Consider the following 17355-nt stretch of genomic DNA (forward strand, 5'->3'; position numbering starts at 1 on the left):
TTTTTTTTCACCAGTCAGGCTCTGCAAGGTCTCGCTGAAGCTGTTGCTAAGCTACAGAGATGCTTGCAAGGTACGGCCGACTCTTTAGAAGCTGTTGCTAAGCAACAGGGTTTGTTGCCAGATACGGAGCTCAAAATCTCTGTATGTTTCAACATTAGCGCTGGTTTGTCCGGCAGTTTTGATGAGACGGCAACAGCTCGGTCCTGTCGGTGCCGGATAGCACAAAGTTTCCTGTAACTGCTCACCTTTGTTTTGCAAAGTCTTGGGTGCCGATTTTGGCCGAATACTTTAGGCGCTAAAGAGGTGGCCAAGATGGGGTCTTAAGCGGCAATACCGATTTAGCCTGTGTTTAGTGCGAGAAACCACCTTGGTAAAGGAGTTGAAGCCAGCGTTAGTAACGGCTGATTAACCATTAAATTGCCTGCTAGCGCTCATTAAAGAGGCTGCGCGTCATTTTGGTGGATAACGCTTCATTTAACAACTCTCCCAACAGTGACCAACTGAACAGGAGTAAACAAGTCATTGCTGAGAATTTTGAGTACTACTTAAAGGTGTCACTTGCTGCTGGAGGTTTGAAGAGAACTTTTGAAATACATTGGGAAACTTTCTGGGACACTTTTTCAAAACTTCACCGATGCTCTATCAACATTTATTCTGGAAATTCTCTGTGGACTTCACCTAAAAAGAGTGAGTGTTGTGCTACTCTACCTCACTGGACAACATATTTGTCACCAGGAGAAAGGGTGTGCTTAGTCACCAGCATCTTGCCAGGGGTCCCCCTTGGTCTGCAGGAGGAATGGGAGGAGGACATGAGGCCAAGCAGAGCAGCACCAGCTGCTGCAGGAGAGAGGGCCACGAGGGCAAGGTGGACTGCTTGCCCCCTGCGGGTACAGACATCCCTCCTCCTCTGGATCTCTTCCACCAGGACCCCCAGTGCCATGTCCAAGAACGTGTGCGCCCTCTCACTCGGTACCTAAGCCATTCTTAAACCAGCCGCTGTGTGTCAGCTAGCCCACTCCACACCTTCAGTGGAAGTGGGTGTGTGGAGCCCACATAATACTGCTCCACGAAAATTGTGTTTAATCAGCACTTGAGTGCTAAACCTGCAGGTGTCTGTTTTAGTGCCTCCAGGCAAGATCAAATTATGGTAATCAGCAATTAGGACCAAAATTGCGAGCTAAAACCAGACTTTAAAACAGGTGTGTCTTATTAGCATAGCACCCATTTAGCACCTGTTTTCACCCTTTCACAAAAATAACCCCCTTGGGGTTTTCATAAGGCCCAGTATAGGACCTACGCAAGCTCTCAGTCTGAAAATGCTACTAGACACAGCCATAAAGTTTCGCCTAGATGAAAGGGGAACAGGAGGAAGATTTGCCCACCTCCTCCTACCGCCAATTGGAATTTTGGATGGAGTGTAAATGGAGAAGAAACATGACAGATTCGAGTTCCATCCTAAATTCCTGTCAGCCCCACCCCCCATTGGCAATCCATCTGCTTTATGCCCTACCACCCCAGCCCATTAATTTCAAGCCCTCATTGAGTTAATTCAGTTTAATTCATTGTATATTTATGTTCCACATTCTGTCATACCATGCATTTAACAATATTAAATATTATTACCAATGCATCTGGTCAATTACATAACTGATTCAAATCCTTTACAGCTCTTTTGCTACATACTCAGTGTGATGAAATATTCCATTCATCACTGCCTGTGACTGTGGTCGGTTTCAGTGTCATTTCCCTTCCCCCAGTCCTCATTGTATTGTTTATTGGAATGTGCTGGAATGTGCTGTGTGTAGGGCTCCACCCATACCTGGCCCCTTTTGTAAGCTAGCTCAGTCTGGCCTCAGTCTCCAGAAGGAAGATATCTCTCTCTCTTACGTGTTACGTTCTAAGTTAATAAAAGCCTTGTTTTGTTTCGCTAACATCGAGTCTCAGAATTATTGAGGCACATCAATTTTATTAACTTATTTTTCAACACTATGGATCAACTCCTGAAACCCGAACGTTTGGATTTGGATCAACATGCTCCGGACGCATCAGCACGCTTCGGACACTGGTTTGAGTGTATGGAATTCTTCCTGGACAATTCCGCAGCCGTCAAAGACGCTACGGACGCTGCGAGGATGAGACTCGGAATTCTGCGGAATTGGGTAAGCCACCGGGTTTACCCCCTCATCCAAGACGCCGATACGTACCTGGCCGCCTGCGACATCTTAAAGGCACATTACCAGCAGCCTACGAATGAGGTGTATGCTAGGCATCTGCTCGCTACTCGCGCACAGCGACCTGGGGAATCGGTGGAGGAGTTCCTAAGCACCCTGAAAATGCTTGGCAAAGACTGCAAGTGCCGAGATGTAAAAGCCGCAGTGTACACTGACGAGCTTGTTCGCGATGCCTTTATCACAGGCCTCAGCTCCACTTACATCTGGCAAAGACTGCTGGAAAAAACGAGGTTGGACCTGAAACAGGCTGCGGACACCGCGCGATCCCTGGATGTGGCCCAGAGAAACTCGGACGCCTACTCTTCAGCCCGCGCCGTCCACGCCGCCACGTGTGCACCGAGGGCGCCGCCATCTTGGAAGGCATCTTCCCCGCCCGGCAGCCCGACACCGGCGGGGCCCCGCTCTCCCCCCAGAAGCCCTACGACAGCCGCGACGCGTCAGGGACCCAACTGCTACTTCTGCGGGCAGCCAAAACACACCAGAAACCTGTGCCCGGCGAAAGGCACCACCTGCTTTAAGTGCGGTAAGAAGGGGCACTTCGGGAAGGTGTGCAGAGGGAACCCCGCCGGAAAACCAACCGCTGGAAAACCCGCCACCGCCGCGTGTGCGCCGTGGGAGCGGCCATCTTGGACGCCATCTTGCCCGACCTCGTGGGGTCCGCCATCTTATGAGCAGACAGCGTGGACGCCATCTTGTATCGATCAGAGCCCTACAGTGGCATCGGTCACAGTGGACCAGACCAGGCCGCACCCGCTATCCAAATCAATGGTGGACATCGAGGTAAACGGGTGCCGGGTTAAATGTTTAATTGACAGTGGAAGCACGGAGAGTTTTATCCACCCTGAACTGGCACAGCAACTCTCCCTAAAGGTGGTCCCTGCTCAGGGTACCATCTCTATGGCTGATAAAACCCAGACATCGACCATTCTGGGTTACTGCACTGTACAATTGGGCGTTAACGGAACTGTATACGATAATTTTAAAGTATTAATCATGAAGAACCTATGTGCGAGCGTGATCTTGGGCCTGGATTTCCAGTGCAACCACCAAAGCATCACGCTCAAGTACGGTGGGTCCCAGCCGCCCCTCACAGTGTGCGGTCTGGCTACCCTGAAGGTAAAGCCGCCTTCGCTATTCGCGAACCTTACCCCTAACTGCCGGCCAATAGCGACCAAAAGCAGGAGGTACAGCTGGGAGGACAGGCGGTTTATCGCGACCGAGGTAGACAGGCTCCTGAAAGAGCGCATTATTGAACGCAGCAACAGCCCGTGGCGCGCCCAAGTGGTAGTGGTAAGGGGTAGCGAGAAGAAACAGATGGTGATCGACTATAGTCAAACGATCAACAGGTACACCCAACTAGACGCCTACCCGCTACCCCGCATATCAGAAATGGTGAACCAAATCGCCCAATACCGGGTGTTCTCCACCATCGACCTCAAGTCAGCGTACCACCAGCTCCCTATCAGACCAGAGGACCGCCCGTACACCGCCTTCGAGGCGAACGGACGCCTCTACCAATTCCTCAGAGTCCCCTTTGGGGTGACGAATGGGGTCTCGGTTTTTCAGAGGGAGATGGACCGCATGGTCGATGACCACCACTTGCAGGCAACCTTCCCCTACCTCGACAACGTCACCATCTGCGGCCACAATCAGCAGGATCACGACTCGAACCTCGAGAGGTTCCTGGAAACCGCACAAAAACTCAACCTCACCTACAACGAGGACAAGTGCGTTTCAACACCATGCGCCTCTGCATACTAGGCAGCGTGGTGGAGAATGGGGAAATCGGACCAGACCCCGACCGATTGCGCCCCCTACGGGAGCTGCCCCTGCCCAACACTCCCAAAGCCCTGAAAAGGTGCCTGGGGTTATTTTCTTATTATTCCCAATGGGTCCCCAACTACTCCGACAAAGCCCGCCCCCTCTTGAAAGCATCCTCTTTTCCGCTCTCTGCTGAGGCCCATGCCCCCTTCAAAAGCATTAAGCAGGATATTGAGCGGGCCACGCTACAGGCAGTGGACGAGAACACTCCATTTCAAGTGGAAAGTGATGCGTCTGACTTCGCCTTGGCGGCCACCCTCAACCAGGCGGGGCGGCCCGTAGCTTTCTTCTCGAGGACCCTCCAAGGGCCCGAGATCAGACACTCCTCCGTGGAAAAGGAGGCCCAAGCCATCGTGGAGGCAGTGCGCCACTGGCGCCACTACCTAGCCGGCAAACGCTTCACCCTACTTACCGACCAGCGGTCGGTAGCGTTTATGTTCAATAATAAACAGAGGGGGAAGATTAAAAATGATAAGATTCTTAGGTGGCGGATCGAGCTCTCCACCTTCGAGTACGACATCATTTACCGGCCAGGGGCCCTTAACGAATCCCCTGACGCCCTCTCACGAGGGATGTGTGCCAGCGCCACCGGGGATCGGCTACAGACCCTCCACAACGACCTCTGCCACCCAGGGGTCACGCGGCTGTTCCACTTCATAAAGTCCCGTAACTTACCCTACTCGATTGAGGAAGTTCGGTCTCTGTCCAGGAACTGCCGCACTTGCGCTGAGTGCAAGCCTCGGTTCTACCGCCCAGATAGAGCCCACTTAATCAAAGCTACACGGCCCTTTGAGCGGCTCAGCTTAGATTTCAAGGGCCCCCTCCCGTCCGTCGACCGCAATGTTTACTTCCTGAACATTGTGGACGAATACTCCCGGTTCCCATTCGCCTTCCCCTGCCCAGACATGACCAGCGCCACGGTCATTAAATGCCTCAACAGCCTGTTCTGCCTGTTCGGTATGCCGAGCTACATCCATACGGATAGGGGGGCGTCCTTCATGAGTGAAGAGCTACGCCAGTACATGCTGTCCAAGGGGATCGCCACGAGCCGTACCACCAGCTACAACCCCCGGGGTAACGGCCAAGTGGAGCGAGAGAACGGGACAGTATGGAAAGCAGTCACTCTAGCTCTAAGGACCAAGGGCCTCCCTACCTCCCGCTGGCAGGAAGTCCTCTCGGATGTGCTCCATTCGATACGGTCGCTATTGTGTACGGCCACTAATGCCACGCCTCATGAACGAATGTTTGTCTTTCCCCGGAAATCCACCTCAGGCGTATCCATGCCGTCATGGCTCTCCACCCCAGGTCCGGTACTCGTGCGAAGGCATGTGAGGGGCCACAAGACGGACCCTCTCGTGGAGCCAGTACACCTACTCCACGCCAACCCCCAATACGCATATGTCCGGCACGCCGACGGAAGGGAGGACACCGTGTCCATAAAAGACGTCGCCCCAGCCGGCATCGACAACAACCACGGCAATAGCAGCAACAACGATCACAGCAACTCTTACCCACCCACTACTCTTTCATCACCCCCGGAAGAACATCGACCAACGGCACCCCCACCAACTACCCCTTCAACAACCCTGGCGGCACCCCCGGCAGAGACCCAGGAGACTACCGGGGACACCCAGCCGACACCCGCGGCACCACAACAGCCACGTCGGTCGCAGAGGACTATCAAACCCCCGAACAGACTAAATCTATAGAAGGGGTGAATGTGATGAAATATTCCATTCATCACTGCCTGTGACTGTGGTCGGTTTCAGTGTCATTTCCCTTCCCCCAGTCCTCATTGTATTGTTTATTGGAATGTGCTGGAATGTGCTGTGTGTGTAGGGCTCCGCCCATACCTGGCCCCTTTTGTAAGCTAGCTCAGCCTGGCCTCAGTCTCCAGAAGGAAGATATCTCTCTCTCTTACGTGTTACGTTCTAAGTTAATAAAAGCCTTGTTTTGTTTCGCTAACATCGAGTCTCGGAATTATTGAGGCACATCACTCAGCCGTCAAATTTCCATCAGCTTTCCGGCACACTCCTGCCACTAAGTGGAATGGGAGTGCAGCAGGAGGTCTGAGAATTACCCAGGACTCGGATTCTGGTGTTCTTTTTATGTATGTTCTGCCAGGCGAGCGTGCCAAAAGATCATTGGGTTAAGCCCCATTCCAAACACTTAAGCATATACTCTAGGCTGACACCTGGAGGGAGTGTTCCACAGGCGGAGGTGCCATCTTTTGGATGAGACGTTAAACTGAGGCCCTGTATGCTCTCTCTGGTGGATGTCAAAGAATGCATAGCACTATTTGAAGAAGAGCAGGAGTTCTCCTGTTGTCCTGGCAAGTGGATCCTTGCTGTATGCAAATTTACTGCTATGTTTGCCTACATTACAACAGTGGGTACACTTCAAAAGTACTTCATTGGTTGTGAGGTACGTTGGTATGTCCTGAGGATGTGAAGGGTGCTATGTAAATGTAAGTTATTTCTTTCTTGCAGCAAATTTGACTTGCTTACTGTTGGTTTTGTTATCAGGTTCATTTATATACATCAAAAACAATAGGGTACAAACAGTCACTTAAAGATCACTCAATATTTTTCTCAATCTGACTACACCACTTACGAGAACTCTCCATTTCTAGTTTTTAACCAGTTACTTATCCCATGTTCCATTTGGATTCTTGAGGTTTTTAGTTTAGTTGGGTATACAGGGCACAATTTCAAAGTTTGCAGAAGATACAAAACTCAGAAATGTAGTAAACAATGAGGAGGACAGTAACAGACTTCAAGAGGACATAGACTGACTGGTGAAATGGGCAGACACATGGCAGATGAAAATGTAATGCAGAGAAGTGCAAAGTGATATATTTTGGTAGGAAGAATGAGGAGAGACAATATGAACTAAATGGTACAATTTTAAAGGGGCTGCAGGAACAGTGAGCCCTGGGGGTGTATGTACACAGATCTTTGAAGATGGCAGGACAAGTTGAGAAGGCTGTTAAAAAAAACATATGGGCTCCTTGGCTTTATTAATAGAGGAATAGGGTACAAAAGCAAGGAAGTTATGCTGAACCTTTATAAAACACTGGTTAAGCCTCAGCTGGAGTATTGTGTTCAGTTCTGTGCACCACACTTTAGGAAGGATAGGGTGCAGAAGAGATTTACTAGAATGGTACCAGGGGTGAGGACTTCAGTTATGTGGAGAGACTGGAGAAGCTGGGGTTGTTCCAGAGAAGGTTAAGAGGAGATTTGATAGAGGTGTTCAAAATCATGAATGGTTTTGATAGAGTAAATAAGGAGAAACTGTTTCCAGTAGCAGAGGGTTGATAACCAGAGGACACAGGTGATTGGCAAAAGAACCAGAGGCAACATGAGGAAACAATTTTTTACACAGCGAGTTGTTATGATCTGGAATGCACTGCCTGGAAGCAGATTCAACAGTAACATTCAAAAGAAAATTGGGTAAATACTTGTTGGGAAAAGAGTTATAGGGCTACGGGGAAAAAGCAGGCATGTGGTAATAATTGGATAGCTCTACCAAAGTGCTGGCACAGGTACGATGAGCCAAATTGCCTCCCTCTGTGTTGTATCATTCTATGATTCTATGAAAAGTCTTTCATCTGGAACTTCGTCAAATGGTTTCTGAAAGTTAAAATAGACTCATTACAGCCTTGGTCCAAACATGGACACAAGCGCTAAATTCCAGAGGTGAGGTAAGAATGACTGCCCTTGACATCAAGGTACCATTTGACAGATGCAACATGGAGCCCTAATAAAACTGAAGTCAATGGGGATCAGGGGAAAACTCTCCAGTGCCTGGAGCCATATTTGGTACAAAGGAAGATGGTTGTGGCCGTTGTTGGCCAATCATCTCAGTCCCACGACATTGCTGTAGGAGTTCCTCAAGGCAGCATCCTAAGCTCAACGATCTTCAGCTATTCTTCAATAAGCTTTCCTCCATCATAATGCCAGAAGTGGGGCTGTTCACTGATGATTGCACAGTGTTCAGCACCATTCGCAATTCCTCAGATAATGAAGCAGTCCATGCCCACATGCAGGAAGATAAGTGGCAAGTAACATTTGCGCCACACAAGTGTCAGGCAATGACCATCTTCAACAAGAGGAAGCATAACCACCTCCCCATGACAGTCAATGGCATTACCATCACTGAACCCCCACCATCAATATGCTAAGAGTTACCATTGACCAGAAATTGAACTGGAGCATGTCAGAGGCTGGGTATTCTACGGCGAGTGGCTCACATCCTGACTCCCCAAAGCCTCCCTGCCACAAGGTGCAAGTCAGGAGTGTGATGGCATACCCTCTACTTGCCTAGATGGATGCAGCTGCAACAACAATCAAGAAGCTCGACACCATTCAGGGCAAAGCAATCAACTTGATCAGCACCCCATCCACTGGCTTAAACATCCACTCCTTTCACCATCGGCATACCGTAGCTGCAGTATGTAGTATCTACAGGATGCAATGCAGCAACTCGCCAAGGCTTCTTCAGCAGCACCTCCTAAACCAGGGACAAGCGCAGCAAATACATGGGAATGAGCAATAAATGCCAGCCTTGCCAGTGACTCCACATCCCGAGAATTAATTTAAAAAGTAACTATGTTATAAGGACTGCCAGTTTACAAGGACTATCTACTTTATCTTAACATCCTCAAAGAAGTCAAAATCCCTCCATATGCATCCTGTGATGTGCCCCTATTACTCACTTCCTTACGACCCTCCATTAGTTCCCCATTAGCAACACAATGAATTCAAAATCCTTGTTGTCATTTACGTATTCACCATGTTCTTGTTCTCTGTATCTCCTCCAGTCCTATATGTCAGCACCGACTGTCCACTCATCCAACTTTGCAACCAACCCAACCCCGCTTCACCCTGATGGTAGGGCTTTCAGTTGTCTTGGCGCACTGGAATTCTCTCCCTAAACTCATATGACTACCTCTCTCCTCAACTTCAAAAGCCTCCTCCAGGGCTGATTATTTCTGTGTTGCTGCATTGTACAACTTGCATATTTGTAGAAGCCTCAATTTTTTTCTGTAGCTGCATTATACTACCAGTCAGTTGCTGCAGTCTTGGCCATTACTGCTGTTGTTCAACAAGCAAGGAGAGCAGGGTAGGAGGATGAGAATTACTTTTGCACTGCATGACCTGTGTGCAGAAGATAACTTAATTCTGGGACATGGGTGTGGTTTTTAACTCCTGGGCGGAAATTCCGCAAAGCGAGCAGAATTAATGTCCGGGAGCAGCAGGAGGCTGGCCTGACGATTTTAACGACTGGGCCTCATTAGCAAGCCACTTGGTGACTTCCCGATCAAAAAGGCTGGGAAGTCAACAGGAAGCAACTGCCTGGCTGTTAAAATTGGGAAGCAGGAGGTTGCCACCGCGAACCCAGGGGAGCGGTCCCTGGCACAAGGTAAGTGCTCTGGGAGGGGAATCCCGATCGGGGGGAGGTGGGTAGCCTGGGGCACTGGAGACACAAGGGCCGGAATCTTTATCTTGGAGTTGGGTTGCATGCGTGCGGGCCGCGTAGTGGGTCGGGAATCCGAAGATGTGAACAACGCATTCTGCAGTATGAGTTTTACTTAATGGCCCCAATTAAAACAGTCATGCGCGTTCCCCGGCCCAATTAAATGGAGCGGTTCTGATGACGTCATCGATGATATTTAAAGCAGTCTTGCACACATCTCATTTGAAGGTTGATGTAGGAGTGCATAAGTTGGTTTCCAGAGATCTCAATAACGTGATAAAGCTGTGGGTCATGGAGACAAGGCAGAGGGCCGCACCAAGATTCAACGATGCCTCCCTGGAAGTTCTAGTGCCGGCAGTAATAGCACGCAGGGCGGTCCTCTTCCCTGGCAATTGACGCAAACGACCACCCAAAGACACAAAAAGGGCATGGCTGGAGATCGCAGAGGAGGTCAGAAGCAGTGATTTGGTCAGGAGGTCGTGGATCCAGTGCCGGAAAAGATTCAATGATCTAATGAGGTCAGTAAAGGTGAGTACAATGCCACACTCACCTACATCCTGATGTGCCTGTCACCACAACCCCATCACTCTGCTTTCCCAAGCCTACTCCTGCACATCATTCCTCACATCAACCTACCTTGCAGGTCCACCCGTTCTTCTCTGTCTATGTACCTACTCACAGCCCCATCTGTCTAACCACCACTGATACTCACCCTCATCCTAATGCAATCATAGCAAGTAACACCACAGAAGGAGGCCATTTGGCTATGTCAAGCCACTCCCTCATAGTCACCCTCTACAGATGTAGCCCATCCATTCCTTACACTCATTCCATCTCACTCACTCAAAGTTCACTTCTTTCCCTCCTTGTAGGAGAAGAGAGCCAATAACAATAGGGAGAGGCAGAGAACCCGGAGGTGGCCCTCTAGTCTTCAGTCAATTGACTCCAGCAGAGGAGGAGGCCCTGAAGATCTCTGGAGTTGCAGAGCTGCTAGCGGTGGGAGGCGGAGAGAGGGGAATATCCCAACAACCTGGTGACAGAATTACATCTTATACAGCCACATGGCATACAGCAGTCATTCATATGGTGACTGATGTCAGCAGCCAGTGAAATGTCATCATGTGCATAACGGTAACATTACCCATTCTTATCATTGCATTTCTGAGTCATGTCTTTACTCTCCCACAGGTCCATCAAGTGCCCCCACCTGGAGGAGGAAGCTGACTCCTCAGAGGAAGCTCCAGCCTCTGAGGGTGCACCGCCAGCAGACCCAAGCGCAGCAAGCACCAGCACAGAAACGCACACTTCGGTGGGTCCTGTGCGAGATAGAATAGTGATGTCAGCTGGTGTCTCTCACATCACATGTAAGCAAGAGCAGATGGTGTTGACAGGGACAGCAGTGGAGACTCCTCGTCGGAGAGCGCAGGACGCTCCAAGCTCTGGGAGCTGCATGCAAATGCTGAACCTTGGGGGCCATCGAGAAAGAGGGTGATCTTGGAGGGGCAGCAACAATTGCATGAGGCTCTGCCAGCTTTTGCAGCTGTGATTTCTGCAAATGTGCAGAGAATGGAGCAGTTCTTCTCCAACATTAGCATCACCATCTCGCAGGCGATGGCGACAATGTGCTGTTTCATGGAAAGGATGGCCACCTTCATGGAGTAGCAAATAGGCCAGTCACATGAGAACATGCTTGCTGTGGGCAACAGATGGCAGACGATCATAGACCTCATCTCGAGGAGGGATATAAACGTAGATTTGGGCATTCATTGCCCCACTGATGTGCAGCAAGATGCTCTCCAGCTCCTAGCTAGTAGGGAAGTGCGGGTGACCCATGAAAGGGATGATGTTGAGAGGAGACATGGACTGGGGGCTCTTCTCAAAGCGCTCCCACTTCTTCCCCATTGCCTCCCCCTCAGTCAGAGCCTCGCATGCTTCCTCAGATCCCGATGGCCGAGTCTGTCCCTGCACAGTCGCAGGACGAGCAGTCTTTGATGGGGCCCTCACAGGCTCCAAAACCCAGAGGACATCCGCCAAAAGTGTCTAAGCAGTCACAGCAAGGAAATGAGCAGCCTGCCTCTACCTCTGCTGAAGCCACAGGGGTTGCACCTTGTAGAAGCACGCGGAAATGAAAAAAGACACAATCGTAGATCCATAAGAGTATGCACATAGGTGTATGAACAAATGTTAATGCTAAGTTTCAGTTATATTAATGACAGAGATAAATTTATTTCTTTGCACCACTTTTCAGTCTTGTCCATTTTTGCCTGCTACCTGGGAAATGACTAGTCACTTGGAGTGAATTACTTAACCTTGAGCAATGGGGATTTGGGTGAGAGGAATGGATTGATCATTGTAGGGCTGCTTTATGGTGTTGTTGGGAGGGTTGGTGGACGGGGGGAACGTAGTACAGCATGTGGCAGCCATATGGGTGCATTGGAGCAAGTTTAGTAAATCTGGCCATCCCGGGCCTCCTGGTTGGCATTGTGCGCCGCTGCTGGTGGCATCTCCACCTCAGGTTCATCCTCCTCCTCCTCTGAAGAGGCTGTGTGCTCTGCACCTTGCTTCTCCTGCAGCTCCAATCCTGGCTGCTGCACTATGTTGTGCAGCGCGCAGCAAACAACAATGATTCTGGAGACCTTGGCTGGTGCTTACTGAAAGGCTCCTCCAGATCTGTCAAGGCATCTGAAGCGCATCTTCAGCATGCCTACTGCGTGCTCTATGACACATCTGGTGGACATGTGGCTATCATTATAATGCTCCTGGGCCTCAGTACTTGGCCACCTCAAGGGTATCATGAGCCACGTCTTCAGTGGATAGCCCTTGTCTCCATGCAGCCAGCCGGTAAGTCTGTTTGGAGGTGCGAAGAGCTGAGGGAGGGGGGACTGGCGCAGCACGAAAGAGTCATGACAGCTGCCAGGGAATTTGGCGCACACATGCTTGATGATCTTTTTATGGTTGCAGACGAGCTGCACATTGAGGGAGTCGAAGCCTTTACGGTTCACAAACACTCCTGGGTGATGTGGGGGTGCCTTGATGGCCACATGTGTGCAGTCAATGACGCCCTGCACCTGTGGGAAGCCAGCCAGAGCCACAAAGCCGAGCGCCTGCTCAGTAACACTGGCTTCCTCAGTGGCAAAGTTGACATAATTGGCTGACTTGTGAAACATGGCATCGGTCACCTGGGTGGTTTATCTGTGGGCAGCCAACTGCAAGATCCTGAAAATGTCTGCTGCAGATCCCTGGAAGGAGCCTGAGGCTAAGAAGTTGAGGGCGGTGGTGTCTTTGACACGCACTGGTAAGGCGTGTCCACCAGGTCCTCTGGGCAGCAGGTCTTCTTCCAGAAAGCTACAAATGTCTGCCACAACCTGACGCGATAGCCCGAGCCTCCTGAAGCACTGCTGCTCAGTCATGTCCAGGAAGCTCATCCTCTGCCTGTATACCGTGTTGGGGGTATCGCCTCCAGTGTGGTGCACCCCTGTGTTGATCCCCTCTCTCCTGTGGAGTAGCAGGTCAGTGAGGAGAAGGCTACTGTTGTGGCTGCTGCTGGTGGTGTTGTTGGTGCTGGGGCTCATCTTGGTCCGATTCTGAGGTCCAAGGTGAGACAGCATAAGCAGCACCCATGCTGATGTAATAGATGGCAGGTAAAGTGGAGATCAGAGGCCCAATCCCTCAATGTTATGATAGTTACTAACAATTTGGTGAGTGGCTTCCAAGGTTGCAGAAATGACCTGCAAACTGCTGACAGCTAAATCTCTGCACAAAATGGAGTCAGCAGGAGCCTTTCCATTAGCCAAGTAATCAGGTGGAATGTGGGAGCACTTATGTGTTTTTCCCAGCTGTCAATTAATGGACTTGCACAATGGCCACTGAGCTTCCCCCTCCCCTTCAAAGACGAGGTTACCGAGGTGCATAAATCCCGTGCTTAAGAAGTTAAAGCCAAAAGCTGCTGTTAAAAAGCCTCTTAAAGGTCTTTCAACAAGTATTTAAGTACTTCATTGAGGTTGCCCGCCTCTGCCGAGCGGGTCCGTGGCGTGCTGGGAAACGTGCCCGAGTTAAATGCAGATGTCGGAGGGATGACAACGGGTTCCCGATGTGCTGGCAATTTTGCCGATTTTTACTGCTGACCCGCCCCCAAACCCACACGCTTCGGACTGGGAAAATTCCAGCCAAGGTTTCTTTGCTCCTCCTGGCCTACAAGGAAGCTTGTAAAAAGTTTTGCAAACTTACCTTACTCTTCTGGTCCTGGCTGCCGTTCCTGGCAAGTTATGGCTAGTGGGAAAGCCACCACTGCTCTGGCACTGAGACCTCAAGTTAAAATAGCAGATCCAGCCCGATGATGTAATCAGAGCCCGATCTTCATACTTAAAAAGGATGCCGCCCACTTGATTATTTTCCACAATGTTATGAACTATGTTGAATTTGAAAATACACTGAACAGTGACTGCAAAATTAAACCAACATTTTAACATTTAAGATTTTCTACATCTTTTGGCACTATAACCCTGGACATGCATCTAAGAATCATGAATAACATTAATATCTATAATTTAAGATTCATGAAAAATCATGTTATTTAAAGTTATCACCCATTAAAAGCAAAATAAAATAGCTGCATAGCAGCAGTTTATAGCGTATAAACACACAATTTAAAGTCTCTAAATGTTATCATTTATTGTTTATTGAATCTTACTTTTAGTTTGCGGCGGGCATTGAATTCCTGAAGTTTCTTTTGTGCATTGTCCATGTGTACGAAATTTGCAGCTTTTCCTGTTACCCAGGGGTGTTGTAGGGCCTGATAGGTAGTTAGACGTTTCTTAGGATCCAAAAGAATCAACCGTCTAACCTAAAAAAAGTAATTTTCATACAGAATAAAAAACTTATTCAATACCTATCATTCAAGTTTTTCAATTGATAGCCACAACATGCCTCCAGTACTGCAAACCCACACTTCATAGTCTTCTTATGAAGTAATAGAGTTGGAGACTAATGAGTTACAGCAAGGATGGAGGTAATGGCCATACACTAAATTAGTGATTCTCAGGGGAGTAACTTAATATTAAACTGGACTTTCATGTAGTTAATTATTTTCAGACAGTCTTCATTATGATCTTGATTCCTTATTTATCTTTTTTTAAATTTGAGAAGCCTAGATGAAAGGCCAATCCCCATTGTGCAGACACCACCAGATTAAAAAGGGTATTACAGAAGATGAGATACATCAGAAAATAGTGATTAGGTGATATGGTTTAACAACTTGAAGATTGCAGGAGGAAAGAAAGACTGAGGAAGGTAAGACATTTTGAGGTCCTGAAAATAATGTGTTAGGATAGAACTGATTTCAACACAATGAGGATGTAGAGAGGAGGAAAGCCATGTAGAATTGCATAGTCAAGATTTGTTAACAAGAAAATAGCTGTTTGCATTTATATGGTAGGGTAATTTTCTGACTTTGCATTTCTGGCAGGGAGACTTGCCTGCTGGGAGCACAAAGCTGGAAAATTACTCCTGGTGTTAACAAATCATAGAACCTCGTCACCAAACTAATGAATGGATTTTGTCTGGAGCAAACATGTCTTGTGGCATCATGGATGCATCAGATGTTAGGTAATTTGGGAATTTTCCATCAGTTTAATGCCTACTGACAAATGTCAAAAATATTTTGATGATATACAAAAATAATGTTCAAAAAATTGACAACTTATAAACATATGTAACATCTGTGTACATACACCCACAGGTCTCTCTGTTCCTGCACCCCCTTTAGAATTGGCATTTAGAAAAGTATGGGTTAATAAATGAAAGTCAGCACAGATCTGTTAAAGGCAAATTGTGTTTGACTAATTTGACTGAGTTCTTTGATGAAGTAACGGAGAGGGTTGATGTGGGTAGTGCTGCTGATGTATATATGGACATTCAAAAGGCATTTGACAAAGTACCACATAATAGACTTGTTAGCAAAATTAAAGCTCATGGGATTAAAGGGACAGTGGCAGCACGGTTACAAAATTGGCTAAGGGACAAAAAGTAGTGGTGAACGGTTGTTTTTCAGACTGGAGGGAAGTATACAGTGGTGTTCCCCAGGGGTCGGTATTAGGACCACTGCTCTTTTTGATATATATTAATGACATGGACTTGAGTATACATGGCATAATTTCGAAGTTTGCAGATGATACAAAACTCGGAAATGTAGTAAACAATGAGGAGCATAGTAACAGACTTCAGGAGGAAATAGACAGACTGGTGAAATGAGCAGACACATGGTAAATGAAATTTAACACAGAGAAGTGTTACATTATTTCAGATTTCCAGAACCGTGAAGTGATACATTTTGGTAGGAAGAATGAGGAGAACTGAATGGTAGAATTTTAAAGGGGGTGCAGGAACAGTGAGACCTGGGGGTATATGTACACAAATCTTTGAAGGTGACAAGACAAGTTGAGAAGGCAGTTAAAAAAGCATATGGAACCCGTGTATTTATTAATGGAGGAATTGAGTACAAAAGCAAGGAAGTTATGCTCAACCCTCGGCCTCTTACACTGTTCCAACAAAGCTCAACGTAAGCTCGAGGAACAGCACCTCATCTTTCAATTAGGCACCTTACAGCCTTCTGGACTCAACATCAAGTTCAACAATTTCAGACTATAACCTCAGCCCCTATATATTTTTTTTCTTTCACATGGCAGCTGTTGATGATTCTGCCATTGCCATTTACACTTCATCTAGAGTCATCTTTTGTTTCTTAAACTTGTCCCATTACCATTTCCTTTTGCCTTGCACCATCATCTCTTTTGTCTTTTAATCTCTCCTGCCTTCCAGCCTATCACAGACCTTCCCTTTGTTCTTTCCTCCACTCCCCCCTTTCCCTGCCCCTACACTTGCTTAAAAATCCGTTACTTCTCTAACTTTTTCCAGTTCTGACGAAGGGTCATCGACCTGAAACGTTAACTCTGTCTCTCTCTACGGGGGGCACGGTGGCATAGTGGTTAGCACTGTTGCCTCACAGCGCCAGGGACCCGGGTTCAAATCTGGCCTCGGGCGACTGTCTGTGTGGAGTTTGCACATTCTCCCTGTGTCTGCGTGGGTTTCCTCCGGGTGCTCCGGTTTCCTCCCACAGTCCAAAGATGTGCAGGTTAGGTTGATTTGGCTATGATAAATTGACCCTTAGTGTTAGGGGATTAAATACGTGGGGTTACGGGGATAGGGTGGGATATGTGTCGGTGCAGGCTCGATGGGCCGAAATGGCCTCTATCTGCACTGTAGATTCTGTGATTCTGTGATGCTGCCTGACCTGCTGAGTGTTTCCAGCATTTTCTGTTGTTATTTCAGATTTCCAGCATCCGCAGTATTTTGCTATTGTTGAAGTTATGCTCAACCTTTATAAAACACGGGTTAAGCCTCAGCTGGAGTATTGTGTTCAATTCTGGGCACCACAATTTAGGAAGGATGTCAAAGAGAGGGTGCAGAAGAGATTTACTTGAATGGTACCAGGGATGAGGGACTTCAGTTATGTGGAGAGACTGGAGAAGCTGGTGTTGTTCTCCTTAGAGCAGAGAAGGTTATGAGGAGATCTGATAGAGGTGTTCAAAATCATGAATGGTTTTGATAGAGTAAATAAAGAGAATCTGTTTCCAGGAGCAGAAGGGTCAGTAACCAGGTGACATAGATTTATGGTGATTGGCAAAAGAACCAGAGGTGACATGAGGAAACATTTTTTTACACAGTGAGTTATTTTGATCTGGAATGCACTGCCTAAAAGGGTGGTGGAAACAGATTCATTAGTAACATTCAAAAAAGAATTGGATTCATGCTTGAAGGGAAAAAAAAT

The 17355-nt window shown here is 48.1% G+C and overlaps 1 protein-coding gene across 1 annotated transcript in view; it reads right to left on the minus strand.

The window, feature by feature from the left end:
* The window catches only part of LOC147124458 (calcium/calmodulin-dependent protein kinase type IV-like), a 418574-nt gene that overhangs the window by 1893 nt on the left and 399326 nt on the right, over window positions 1–17355 (minus strand). Inside the window, exon 10 of the mRNA XM_085987367.1 lies at window positions 14221–14373. Coding sequence (XP_085843493.1) covers window positions 14221–14373 — 153 coding nt within the window. The remainder of the gene's footprint in view (window positions 1–14220; window positions 14374–17355) is intronic.

Source organism: Somniosus microcephalus, chromosome 1 (genome assembly GCF_052327205.1).
Source record: "Somniosus microcephalus isolate GS21.2 chromosome 1, FLI_Smic_1.0, whole genome shotgun sequence".
Classification (NCBI taxonomy): domain Eukaryota; kingdom Metazoa; phylum Chordata; class Chondrichthyes; order Squaliformes; family Somniosidae; genus Somniosus; species Somniosus microcephalus.